This window comes from Meles meles, chromosome 5 (genome assembly GCF_922984935.1).
Source record: "Meles meles chromosome 5, mMelMel3.1 paternal haplotype, whole genome shotgun sequence".
In the NCBI taxonomy this organism is placed as follows: domain Eukaryota; kingdom Metazoa; phylum Chordata; class Mammalia; order Carnivora; family Mustelidae; genus Meles; species Meles meles.
The window spans coordinates 34,551,150-34,565,633 of NC_060070.1; the positions used below are offsets into that span (position 1 = coordinate 34,551,150).

The 14,484-nt window shown below is 33.5% G+C and overlaps 1 protein-coding gene across 2 annotated transcripts in view; it reads left to right on the forward strand.

Moving 5' to 3' along the window:
• The window catches only part of MMS22L (MMS22 like, DNA repair protein), a 130,373-nt gene that overhangs the window by 7,523 nt on the left and 108,366 nt on the right, over nucleotides 1–14,484 (forward strand). For both annotated transcript variants that reach the window (XM_046006173.1, XM_046006171.1), the window contains exons 7-9: nucleotides 1,472–1,562; nucleotides 3,243–3,373; nucleotides 5,243–5,356. In XM_046006173.1, coding sequence (XP_045862129.1) covers nucleotides 1,472–1,562; nucleotides 3,243–3,373; nucleotides 5,243–5,356 — 336 coding nt within the window. The remainder of the gene's footprint in view (nucleotides 1–1,471; nucleotides 1,563–3,242; nucleotides 3,374–5,242; nucleotides 5,357–14,484) is intronic.

A 14,484-nucleotide genomic window follows, 5' to 3' on the forward strand; every position in this document is an offset into this window, starting at 1 on the left:
TCCCATTTTCTGAAACAACAAAAAAAAATCTTAAAAAGTATCTTTCAAGACGTAATATATTTCTTGTGTTTTACCTATCTTATTTATGAAAAACATTGATTTAATTGGTATTTTCAGTTAAGCATCTGTCTTATTTTTAAGGATTTTTTTTATTAGAGATATTTGTTGGGTATTATGTATGACAGATATTTTCATCAATTTTTTTAGCAATTGAGGTGTCTTGCTATGGAGATGGTTTAAGTTTTGTATATAGTTACATTTGTCGGATTTTTCTTGTGTATCATCTCTGTGTGGTTGTTAAAAATATACTTGTTTTTTACATTTATCTTTCTAATTCATCTCTTTTTTTAAAAATATGCCCTGAGGTGGGAAATCTAACTTCAGTTTCTTGCAAATGAATAGGATAATAACCAGTCTTTTATTGAATGGCCCATGTTTTCCCACTGACTGGACATAACCGTGTTTATTTCTCTCTTGCCAATTTTTGTTGTTTATTATCTATTTCTGAGCCAATACTGTTTTTTCTAGTGTAGCATTTTATTTTGCTTGCATATTTGGTAAGACAAGTCCCCTCTCTGTCATTCTTCCTTGTTCTCTTAATAGAGCATGTATATCATTCTTATTTATTTTTGAGGTGATACTAAATGTTGGCTAGGGGAAGCTTATTGAGAACCCTACTACACAGCATAGTAGTTAAGAGCACTGGCTTTTGAATCAGAATTAGATTTGAATCTTAATGCGTGAGTTGGAACTCACTGCTTTTAACTTCAGTCCTTAATCGGTATCTCAGTAGTGTCTACATGATAGTCTGAAGTTCTCCTGTTAAAGTATTTTATAGGAGTTCCTGGGTACTCATTACATTCAAAAACATAATTGCTAGCTAAAGTCTAAAACAAGATTATGAAAATTAGTGGTTAAAAAATTCTTTTACTGCCTTGCAGCTATAGTAAAATCAGGTTGGAAGGGGCCGAAGGGGCCTTTACGGGGCGCCTGGGTGGCTCAGTGGGTTAAGCCTCTGCCTTCGGCTCAGGTCATGGTCTCAGGGTCCTGGGATCAAGTGCGGCATCAGGCTCTCTGCTCAGCAGGGAACTGGCTTCCCTGCTTCCCAACCCCCCCACACCTCCACACCCCCAGCTCCCCCGCCTACTGCTCTGCCTCCTTGTGATTTCTGTCTGTCAAATAAATAAATAAAATCTTAAAAAAAAAAAAAGAAGGGCCTTTACCAAACAAGTCTATTCAGCAGCTCCAAGGTGGGTCTGTCCTAAATCATCAGATGAAAATATGCTTTCAAAGATCTCCAGTGAAAGATTCCTTTAATGAACAAGACCAAGTTTTTCCCTGAGCTTTTAAATAGTGGGTAAAGTTAATTGGTTCTTTATCCTTGTGCTTATGTAGGCTTGTCATAGCATGCTGTAAAATACCTACTAAAATACTATGAATTCTCAATCACAGTTAATAATGTCATTCACAGCTTTTTCCACCATCATGGCATTTATTACATCTCCACTTAGATATCCATTGGATGGTGCTAGAAATTCTTCACATGCTTGGTGAAAAATTGAGTAAGTTTATGGATTTATGATTTGTCTTTTTAAAATCTAAACCCTTAATTGCTTTTAAAAAATTACAGGTCATCATTGCTTTCTGGGTTTTTTAATTTTTATTTTACACCAAATAGTAACCCAAGTAGAAAGTCAAGGTCTTATTCCTTTTTTTTAAGAGAATGATTTGGTCCATTTATCGTTCCATACTTCTTAGTGTGTGTGTGTGTGTGTGTGTGTGTGTGTATAGAGGTATATACATATATATACATATACACACACATGAGTAGGATTTTTGTCTTTGTTTCTAACCAACCAGAAATGGTAATGTTCTGTGCAGTGTTTTATTCAGTAATTTTTTAGAGATCTGTTCATGTCCATACATATAGTTGTACTTCATTCATTTAAGGGCTGTATGTTATGACTCCATCATAATTTATTTAACCAAGTCTATTTTTTAAATATTTTAGTTATTTTCATTTTTCTGATACTACAAGGAATGCTTCATGGAACATTTTTGTGTATATATGCATCTTTGAATACGTGTACAAGTTATTCTGTAGAGTAGATTCTTAGAATTGGAGGAGCACATTCAGCTTTAATATCATAAACACTGCTTAGTTGCTGTACAGAGTTTCCTCAGTTTGTATCCACTGCGAGCATGCCTTTGCCTCAGTCTCTTGCCAGTAGTGGACATTATCAATTATATTTATTTTTTGCCAAATAATACATGAAAAGTGATATGAATCTCTGTTTTGCAATTTTCTGAGTACCAATGAAGTTGAACATTTTTACATAATTTTACTGTTTTTTATAGTTGCTTTGTTACTTGTTCATTATCTTTTGCTAATTTTTTTTTTAAATTAATTAGTAGTTTATATATATTATGGGCAGTTTTTTTTATTTCACATATTGCCTGTTTATTTCTTGGTCTTACTCTTTGGCATCTTTTGAGTCCATTATCAACTTAGTAATATTTTGTAAATATTACTTATTTGTAAATTATATCAATTACTTAGGTTATAAAGACATCCATTATCTCAATACCTGATTTTCGGTAAACTAATAAATAAAAAAATAACATGTATGTATATATGTGTGTGCGTGTATACTTACATATATACGTGCACACAAATATATAAAGATGTCTACAAATACCTAATTTCTTCTCTCACATGGACTTTGTATTTCAGATGATATTTCCTTGGAGCAATACTCTAAGGTGTACTTAATCTGATAATAGGTACACATTTTACTATCTATTACCTTGGTGTGCTCAGTTCACACCACAAAACAATTGTATGTGATTAGTTTATCAGCATTTGTTCAAAAAATGTTTTAAAGCCATTACTGGTCAGAAATATTGATCAAGATTTTCTAGAATTTCCCCGCTTTTATTTTTTTTTCTTAAGTGACGTTACATTGTTACTTTTTAAAAATGGCCACATTAAGAAAAGAGAAGTCTGTTAAGTGGCACTTGAGAAAATTGGAAATTACCTTTTTTAGGTAATGTATATCAATGATCATATAAGAAAGGAATTGTCCTCAAATTTAACTCTTATTTCTAAAGAAATTTGTTTTTAACTGTATATGTTGCAGTTTTGTTGTAAGTCAATTTAAAAGCATACAGTTCCTTTTCTCCTTCTGAATTAGTAAAATCCACTGTAGTTTTAAATAGAATATATTTCATTACATTTTTAGAACAAGTTGTATACGGTCATCAGTTTATGAATCTGGCAGGTGACAATTTAACCAACATCAGCCTCTTTGAAGACCATTGTGAAAATCTCCTTTGTGATTTAATAAGCCTGTCACTGAACAGGTATGACAAGGTAATGTTTGAAGAGTTTATTTGTATTACTACATCTGAAACTAAGGATGTACTATATGTTGGCTAATTGAATCTAAAGTTTTAAAAAAGTTTGCTTGTATTTTTGATACTTAATGACAGTAGTCCTTAATATGTGTGGTTTATAAGAATTTAATCTGATTGGTTTATTTGTTAAATTCTTCTAATTTTATATTTATTATTGTCTGGGAGTTGAATGAGAAAAGAATTTGATTTAACTGTTTAAAACAGGCTCAAATTAATTGTTCAGAGGCAGTTTTTTTATTTTTAAAAATAGCTTTTTCCATCTTGTCAAAAATAAGTAGAAATAGGATGTTTATGATAATGACTAGAATTTTAACTTCTATGCAAATAGGAGAGTCCAGTCCTTTAGTAATATATATATATAGTTACATAATACAATAAATGAGTACTTAACTAAAATTAGTTGACAAGTTTAAAGGGAAATTTTGTTTTTCAAAAAAGATATAGAATCGTGGGGGAAATTACATGTTCTTACTAAATTGTGTTTAATAGAGTGTTTAATGTAGATAGTGATTTAAAGGTGCTACGGTACCTACTCATTTTCTAGCAGTGGAAATTTGTAGATTATCAGTTATTTCAAATTATTAGTATAAACCTTATGGGAAATCAGGATTTATAATTTTTAAAAATTTAGATTGTGTTTTATGTATTATCAAAATCTTTTAAATCTGGTCTGTACAATTTTATAATTAATGTAATTAGTGAATTATCCAGATATGAATAAGGTAACAGTTACCTTTTGCTTTGTATTATGTTAGAAGCCTGAAAGTAGTATATGTGAAATAGTAATTACATAATGAATTTCTGAAGTCTAGCTGTACTTGCAAATATAGAGCATATGCCTTGCATTATTTAGGGTCATTGAGGATATATTTGTTAAAAAAAATGCTTAACCTATAATTGTTTAACTTTATAAATCCCTAATAATTGTATTTATTCTGACTTCTAAAAACTTTTTAGTCTGCTTTACAGGGGATTAAAATTTGTGTTCTAATCTTTTTATTAGACGTTTTTCTATTGTGGCTTATAGATTAGATCAGGGTTAGGAAATCATTGCCCTGAGGCCAAATCTAACACATTGTTGGCTTTTGTAAATAAAATTTTACTGGAACATAACTCATCCTTTTTTTTTTTTTTTAAATGTATTGTCTATGGCTGAAGTTGTACAACAATGGCAGAGTTGAGGAGTTGTGACAGACTGTGTCCCAATAAAGCCTCAAATATTTGCTATCTAGCCCCTTACAGAAAAGGTTTGCTGAACACTGATGATTAAAGCAAAGGTTTTTGTTTTGTTTTAAGATTTTATTGACTGATTTTAGAGAGAGAGCACACTCAAGCGGTGGGGAGGGGCAGAGGGTGAGGGACAGGAAGACTCCATGTGAGCATGGAGCCTGACCTGGGGTTCCATCTCAGGAGACAGATCATGACCTACACTAAAACCAAGAGTCAGAGGCTTAACCAACTCAGTTACCCAGCCCCTCTAAAGCAAAGGTTTTTTTAAAAGCTAGAAAATAAAATTCATCCTATACTTCTGGTTTTAAAATGGGAATTTAAAAGTACCTGGGTGGCTCATTCATTTGGGCATCTGACTCTCGATCTCTGCCTAGGTCTTGATCTCAGGGTCATGAGTTTGAGCCCATTGTTGGGCTCCATGTGGAACTTACTTAAAATTTACTTTAAATTTAATGGAATGGCACATTTTTTGGTAACAGTTTAATATAATTAAACATCAGTTTTAAGTCATCTAAATTCTTTTTTTTAAAACCTTTGGAGAGAGATATGTAGCATGTAAAAATCCTATAGAACTCATTTTGGTTCTTTTCTATAGGTTAGGCCTTCTGAAGCATTAGCAAGTCACCACTGCCCATGTTCCTGCATTAAAGAATTATGGGTTCTACTCATTCATCTTCTAGAACACAGAAGTAAATGGTCTCTTTCAGAAGTAAGTTGTAAAATTGATGTGTTAATTACTGTTCCAAACTCATATTTAATTTTTTAATGGTTTTCACCAAGAAAAATGTTACAAATTTGCCTATATAAGACAGCCACCACCCCCACCAGAGCACTGAGTACCAAACCCGTACTACATTTTTAACCTTAAAGTGGCAATATGAAACTTCTAGAAGTAAAGGATTTGACTCTTATTTTCTCAAGTTTTCTATCATTTAAGATAAAATAAAATAAAATAAAAAAAAAAGAATCATTTAAGCTAAAATACTTCACACTGTGTCGTAATCCAGGAAATAATTTAGTCAAGAAATATGGCAGATTTAGTTTTGGGGAGAAATAAAATGGGTTTTTATTCATGAATTTTATGGCATATGTCAAAAAAAGGAAGAAAAGTACAAAGAAGAACAAGAGAAATTTTCTTGCACCTCATTTTGAGCCAGGTCTTCAGAATGGGGCTTCAGTTTATTTAGTTGTTGTGGATTAGTAGGAAAAGATAAATAACTCATAGGCAGAAGTAAGTACAAATAATTAATTATGAAATGATACTTACAACAATTTACGTTATATGAAAAAGTCCCTTGATTTTTCATGGGTTTTATAATTTCCCAGTTTTCCAGAATTTGGGTTTTGGGTGGTGCTATCTCTTTTTAATAACAAACATATTTTTGTGGATTTACAAGCTACTATATTTATTTTTAGTTATTATTTTAGCAGTGAATTTACTTAAGTATAAATTTAACATGTGCTTATTATTAAGTAAGAAAAAATTATTTTCCTCACATTTTGGTTTGTCAGTAGAGTTCAGCTTCCTTTGGTGAAATTTCAACATTAGAGTCTCAGGATTTTATCCTTTGATCATTTGCCAGGATGTTTTGTCTCATTGACATGCTAAATATAAATTTTTCCATTTCCTGCAAAGCTTATCAGTATTTAAGAATTTTATATTTCTTTATAATTGTTCTTATTTTACCAATTTCAGACTTGAACATAAACAGCGTATAGTTAATGTAGGCATGTTCATACTTTTTGCTGTTAGTCTTTCTAGATTTCAAGTAGGAAAGTAGGCATAATGTTAAAATATATTTTAGAAATTTGCGTAGTAATATGTATTATTTAACCTAAATGATTTATATGCTCTTCATTTGATGTAGTAACCAGACTTACTTGTCTTAAAATAATGAAAATCTGAGGTCATTTTATTTTTTTTAATACAAGTAAAATAATTGATATTATTCACAGACTTTGACGGCTATTTTATTTTTAAATTCAACTTAGAATTTTCCATGATTGACAGTAAGACATTTTGACCTTCCTGCTGAAAAAAATCTAATCTAATCATGCTGGGTATCAAATAATAAGCATTTACATGGGTGAGTGAGCTTGTAGAAAGTGAGAAGTCTTGAGGCCAAGTACTAAATGTGGGTAGGAACTCAGGTCAACTGAACACTGAAACGGCCCCATAACCTTATAAGCAGTTGCTAAATTGTATGAACTTGAACATTAGCTTTCATACCTTACAAGGTGAAAGAATAGAAGACAGAGGTCAGAGTTAACCCAAGTTGGTAGCCTACTGATATACTAACTAGCCATAAATCTGGCCCCCCATAAGGATGAACTAGAAACTCAACTAATTTGTAAGCAAAATTGCCTTTCACTATGATGCTTTGCAGTTCAAAATTGCTTCCGTATATTTGTTTTCGTAAGCCAGCCCTCATATAGCTTTATAGCCTGAGTTGCTTTTGCCCAGATTATACTGAAAATCTCAAGCCAATGGCTTGTAAGCAGTCACAATGGGTGGATATTTAAACCTATATCTCCTTTAGTAACTCCCCCAAAACATAGAATGGCAAGAACTAATAAAACTATATACAAAAATACAAACATGTTGATAGCATAACTACAAGCTAGGAATGATAAAAGTGTTAACAGTAAAACTACCACCAAAGCTCTAGCATAAAACTTTCTGGCAAGCAAGGGCAGCCTGAGAAAAAATTGCCCAGAGGAAAGAAGGGAGCTAGCAGTAGTCCTCAAATTGGTCTAAAACCATTGCCAGATTGTGAAAATACTAAGACTGTTTCCTTGTCGGTCAGAGAACTATTGAATAGAATCTGAAAGTGGGTATATGACATGAGGCAGTCTTTGAAGACAGAGATTCTGGAGAATAAAAAGGCAAAAAAGGAATGGTACCCTTGGTGATTCAGTGGTGAAAGGAACTAAAAGGAGAAAATGATCTTGTAAAACAAAAAACATACAAAAAACTCAAAGTTCTCACACCTGCTCTCCTACCACCACCACCAAAAGAGAAAAAGGAAATCGAAGAAAGAAATGGGACTTTGATACATTGACAAAAGACGGCTCCAGAAATCTTTTAAAGTAGTCTAAATCTACTAAATCAAAGAAAGGAACCATGAGAGACTATGGACTCAGAGAAACAAACTGAGAGTTTTAGAGGGGAGGGGGTAGGGGGATGGTGAGCCTGGTGGTGGGTATCAAGGAGGGCACGAATTGCGTGGATCACTAGATGTTATATGTAAACAATGAATCTTGTAACACTGCATCAAAAACTAATGATGTGTACAGTCTGGTGACTAACATAACAATAAAAAAAGAAAAGAAAAAAAATTTGAGACAAGTCTTATAAAGTTACTATTAGGAAACAGAACTGATACACTGTAGCTGATGAACCCTTCTCCAAGAAACAACTGTGAAGCAGAAAGAAATTCTAAGTTAATACTCCAGATTAAACATTTGGGGTTGTACAATAACACCCTGAATAAAATACTCAGATTTAAAAGTAAGTAGATTAAAGCCAGAAGTGAATGAAAAGAGTAAATGGAATGCAGGAGAGAAATGAAAGAAAAATTTTTTTTTAAATTTTTATTTATTTATTTGACACAGAGAGAGAGAACGCAAGTAGGCAGAGTGGCAGGCAGAGGGAGGGGAGAAGCAGGCTCCTCAGTATGCAGGGAACCCTATTCAGGGCATGATCCCAGGACTCTGGGATCATGACCTGAGCCAAAGGCAGCTGCTTCATGGACTGAGCCACCTAGGCGCCCCAGAAGATACCATTTTAGAGTTGACTAAATGAGAAGGTGCCCAAGAAGAATATGCTCAAATGAAAATTTAATCAGAGATATGGAGGAAAGAAAACAACCAAGGAATAAAAATGAGATGAAGAAAAGAATATAAAGAATTAGAAAATAGCTGAAATGGAAGATAAGCAAAGAAGAAACAGCTGTGTGTATAAATGGAGTCCCTAAAGAAGAAAACTGAACAATAGGGTATAGCTAACGTCAAACTATTATCCAAGGAAAAATTCCTGGGGGGGGGGAAATAGCTAACTCTACATATTGAAAGGGCCTACCTGATAACTGAAAAGATTAACTCCAAATAATCCATCCTAAGGAATATCCTGTTAAAACTCCTTGACTTCAGAGATACGGAAAATGACTTTAGGTCCTTTAAGAAATCATCAAATTTTCTAGACAAAAAGACCTAATCATTTATAAGAGCAAAGTAATTTGATCTGCAGTAGGCTTTTCAAAAACATCATAAAAAAAAAAAACAAGGTAACAATGGAACATTTAAAAAGACTGAGAACGTCTTCTTCCTTGTAAGGATGCAGCCAGAGGTCTGCCGATCTGGAAAAGTGCCCTGACTCCACCATGATGGACCCCTGGTCTTGGACTTCCAGCCTCCAGGATGAATAAACACTATGACACAACAGAGGAGCCCTCAGCTTAGAAAAAAGTGATGTCGGTCCCATCTTTTACTGTATAGCGATTATATGCACTGCTCCCTTGATAGAAAGCTTAAGACCAGTAAAAAGTGACCAAGCCCAAAGGAAACAAAACGACAAAAAGTTTCTCCTAGGACAAATAAGAAGCAAGTTAAAAATTACTCTTTGTACTGACTATCTGACCTGCAGTGTCTTTGGGGACGGAGATGGATGAGGATAAGCCAAGAAAGAAAAACAGAAAAAGTAATTGAAAATTTCAGGAAAAGCAGAGCAGCTTTTCTGCTTCATCCACCTGGGAGTTAATGATATCACAGAAGACGTGATCATTCCGTGAATGTTGACAGCTGGCTGAGCTCCACATAGGGCCTGTTTTTAGGAGCTTTCCAGACTGCTGAAGGCAGAGGTTTTTTGTTTGTTTCGTCTTTTTTTCTTTTTTCTTGTACAAAGATTTTAAAACAATGTGGCAACACTGATTTAGACAATGCACTCATTATGTTTTTAAAAGAAGAAATCGTGTGTGTATGTCTACACGTGCACGCTAACGTTCTTCCAGAAAGAAATACACACTAACGTTCTTCCAGAAAGAAATATTTAATTCCTCCTCCCAATCCCTTCCTTCCCCAACCCCATCCCTAGAATGAGGGAGGTGAAGATGGAATGGAATTTGGAGTTTTCCTACTGAGAAAGAGACATTTTTTGCAACCAGGTCTATGTTCAAAGGACTAATGTTCTAAGGAAATTATCCAAAGGGGATAGGCTGTTCACGGTATTTAAGTTATTTTCAAATGTTGCCTGGGCTGCTGCTGACTTCTGTGAAGCCAACAGGATGATTCTTCCCAAGAAACAATTAGAGAAGCCTAAAAGAGAGTCAGGAATGTTTGGAAATTCACATATACCCCAAATTAGGAATTCCTAGAATGGAAATTAATTTGATCAAAGACGTATTTGTGTTCCAGGAAGTGTTCTAAACATGGAGCTATGCTGGATCTATGGATATGACTGTTTTCCTTAAAACCCTATACTCACTATCTAGTAAACATCAATTAGACTTCAATTTCAGAGAAGGAAAGAAAATTAATATTCCTTGAGTGATATGTCTTATGTGCCAGCAAGTATGGGTGTGAGGTTAAGTAAACTATTCAAATAATGGTCAGAATATGATAAATGGGGCTTCCAGTGTGTATTTATTGGATGCTACAGCCCATGTTATTTCCTGCTACACGATTATGTAAGAAAGTGCATGTTTAAGAAAGAAAAAAAAAAAAAGGAATAGCTAAATTAATGCACTCCTCCTGGGGAAAAAGACAAGTATATTTCAGGTACACTCCCCAAACTGCCACAGATAAGGCAGGGGACACCTGTGCAATGCCATGTGTAAGCTAGTAGTTACTGACCTGTACATGTTAGATTTTAGCTGCCACATGTATGTGTAAATTTATACATGTTGCCACCTTTAAGCATTATACAAAGATTATTACAAAAATTTTCTGTGAAATAAAAACATTGTCAGTACCAAAAACAACACAAGAATTCAAAATGTATGGGCCAAGAATTTTATAACTTTGACCCTAGCAATCCCACTTGTCGTTTACCTTTAGTGTATACCTACAGAAATTCAAAATGCATATGTCTCAGGCTCTTTATTGCCTTATTTGTAAAAGCATAATGTTAAAAACTACCTAAATGCCCATACAAAGGAGAGTAAAGAAACCATGGTTTATTAGCACATTGATTGGAGTATTACATACTTGTTTAATAGAATGAATAAAATATCTGAACTTATAATGGTTTGATTTCCAGGACTTACTGTTAAATAAACAAAGTACAAAAGAATACTTATAGGGTGCCACCTTCTGTGTATGAAGGTAGTGAAAATAAGAAATGTGTATGCTTAGTTGTGCCCAGATAAATACTGGAAAGACAAATCAGGAACTATTGAAACTATTGAAATTGGTGGGTAGGAATGGGAGATTGATAAATGACTAATGGAGTAGGAGGGTTTGAATGCGTTATGACTTTAGAACCACATTAGTCTTTAACATGCTCCAGAAATAAAAGAACATGTACAGAAGAGGAATTCAGTGGAATATAAAGAAAAACACTTGAACCTAACTGGATTCCAAGTGAATAACACATGGGAGAAGCTGTGGCGGGGAGGACTGACCTAGAGGACTTGGAACGCACTATTTTGTTCTAATTTGCTCTAAGGCTAAAGACAAAAGAATGACGACAAACTTCAGATCCTGGACTCTTGTTTGTAGATATATGGGTTAGCAAATTTGAATATTTATACTGTAGGACTGAGCAAATTAATAAATACATTATGGGAAATTAACCAGCTTTGTCACTGTTGCAAAATTGAGTCATAAATATGGAAAGAGGGAAAGGTAGAGTGAAAGATAATATGTTGGAGTAGAATTTGAGATATCGGTATGAAATGATGTTTTTTAATAACTGAAACTAGATAGGGATGTGTGTATACATACATGCATTTCCTACCTTATCCACTAGGTGGGCCTACAAACGATGATATCTGAGTTAACAATGAGGAAACTGCAATGTCTTGGTCTTGAAATTACCAGCCTCCAGTGAAAAGAAACAAAGCTCCATTGGCAAATGACCTGGTATTCCAGACTGACACATGGAAAATGAAAAATGAGACTGGAACATTCTGTACCAGAAGCTAAGGAGGTACTCAGAAAATAATGAGGACTTATCAAAAGGACAAAGGACCCAACATGAAGATTCCCCACACCCTAAACCCAAGATAATTTGAGAAACAAAATAAACAATAGCAAAGGATTGTAATCTATACAATAAGTGTTTGTGGGTCCATACTGATATAAATAAATGAAAAAATAAATGGAGGGAAGAGAAATTCTTCATAATAAATGAGATGTTAATGATGGAATTAGAAAATCACCAGTTGACAACCTCCTTAGTAATTGTTTCAGGCATGAATCCCCAGTGGTTGCCAAAAGTATGATTGAAAAAAACAGTATTTGCATAGCTTGCTGTATCTACACAATATCAATTACAAGGGGAGCAGTAATTTTACAGTGTAGAAAATCTGTTAGATACCACCTTAACCACGTGACCAAAGTTAACCAATAATAGGACAAATTGATATTATGTACCCTCAATATGATGCAATGAAAGAAGAAAAATGTTTCTTTGGTATTCTTGCCAAAAACGTATACGGTGAATCTAATTATGAAGAAACCTCAGTTAAACCTAAGTAACTGGGCTGTTACTCTTCAAGAATGTCAAGTTCTTGAAAGATAATTACTGAAGAACTGTTACAGATTAAAGGAAATAGCTAAATACAGCACGTGAGAATACAGAGGAAATCTGACAATGCTTTTATCTGTTGTCCCAAAGGAGAGGAAGAGTGGAAAAGAGCAAATACTTAAAGAGAAAATGGCAGAAATTTTTCCAATGTTAATGAAATCTATCATATTAAGAAACCCAATCAATTCTACTTAGGATAAATAAAAAAAAGAAACTCAGACCTGGATACATCACAGTGAAACTCCAGAACATCAAAGGCAAAGAGAAGAGCCAAAAGCATTCAGACAGAAAATTATGTTACCTTCAAAAGAGTGACAATTAGACTGTAAACTGATTTCTCAAAAGCAAAGGAGGCCAGTGGGAATGATAACTTCATAGTATTAAAGTGGTTGTCAACCTAAAATTCTTTATCAAATAGAAATCTTTCAAGAGTGAGGTGAAACAAAGTTACTGTCAATGAAGCAGAATGGAAGGGAATTCTGAAAGATATATTTTAGAAGAATGATACCTAAATTGGGCAAGGGGAGAGGTAGTGTGATGTATGAAGGAATAAAGCACAAAGAAAGCAGTAAATGTTTTGTATAAGTCAGTAATATAATTTGCTGGAATCAAAAAGAGAGTTAATGTATACAGTAATGCTGGCCTAGAAATTGGATAGGGCATAAATGAATTAGAGTATTTTAAGGTCCTTATTTTGTCTAAGAGAAGAGCAAAGATATGTATTATCAAGACATTTGGATGTATGCTGTTATTTCTAAGGTAATCACTGAAGGAAGAGAAAGTAGACTAACGTATTAGCTAGTAGAGGGGGAGAAAAGAAATAATTTAACCCAAAAGAGCTCAACAAATGGTTGTTTGTAGGAAAAAAATAGGTATACAAACAAATACAGAGTAAGATGGTAGATTTAAAACTAATGTATGAGTCATTAACTGCAAGTGGACTACTGAAATGCTCATTTAAAAAATACTGTGTTGGAACAGAATGTAATCTGTTTACAAGAGGTAATCTAAAATAAAATACAGAACAGCTCAGAATTGATAAGATACAAGAAAGGAAATGTATTAAATTAACATTAGAGAAAATTGGACTTTAAAACCAACAAAAGCATTAAGTCATTGTGTACTGATAAAAGGTTCAACTTATCAGGAAGGTAAAGCAAATTAACATTTTTATGTGACTAAGAACAAAGTATTAAATGTGGAAAACAAAAATTGAACTACAAGGAGAGATACACATATGCTTAGAAAGTTGAGATGCTTCTCTAATCCATAGGTGAAAAGATATAATAGAATTGTAAAATATTTTTAAGTAAATGGTAACTAACATAACACTAGTTAAAGCTTTGGGACTCTAGCTTAAGATACAGAGGGAAATTTATAACTTTAAATATAGATATTAGAGGGGGAAAAGTTGAAAATTATTGAGCTAAGAATTCATCACACAAAAAGTTAGGAGAAAATATCCCTACATAATAAACCCAAAGAAAGTGAAATGAAGTAGAACTTCATAAAACTAACACAAATTTATGAAATTGAAAATAACAAAGATGATCAAATCAATGAAAAATGATCAAAAAAGTCAAAAGTTGGTTCTTTAAAAAGATTACTAAAATTGGCTCATTTTTCCTGAAATGATTACAGTCGATACGAGAAATTTAAAAAGGAACATGACTTCATATTCTGCAGATATTTTTAAAAAGTTGAGATACTGTCATCAGCTCTGTGCCTAATAACTTGAATATGTTTATGAAATGGACAAATAGGGAAAAAAAACTAAAAACTCATCAAATGTTCAGCAACACTCTATCAGGTAAATGGTTTACTCTGATGAGCTAAAGCTATACTCATTAAAGTGGGTGAATCAGAAACACAATATTGAGGAAAAAGAAGCCAGTTATGAAAGAATAGAATTGGGCCACTTAAGAATACAAACATGCATTAAAAAAAAGTGGTGGAAAACCAAAGAGTATATGATTTAGGCTCATATACTTCTGTAACAAAACAAAACGAAAAAACGGGTTAGTGGGGGGCGGGGGAGCCTGATTTGTTATGAAGGTGGGGATAATGACTACCCCTGGACAGCAGAAGAT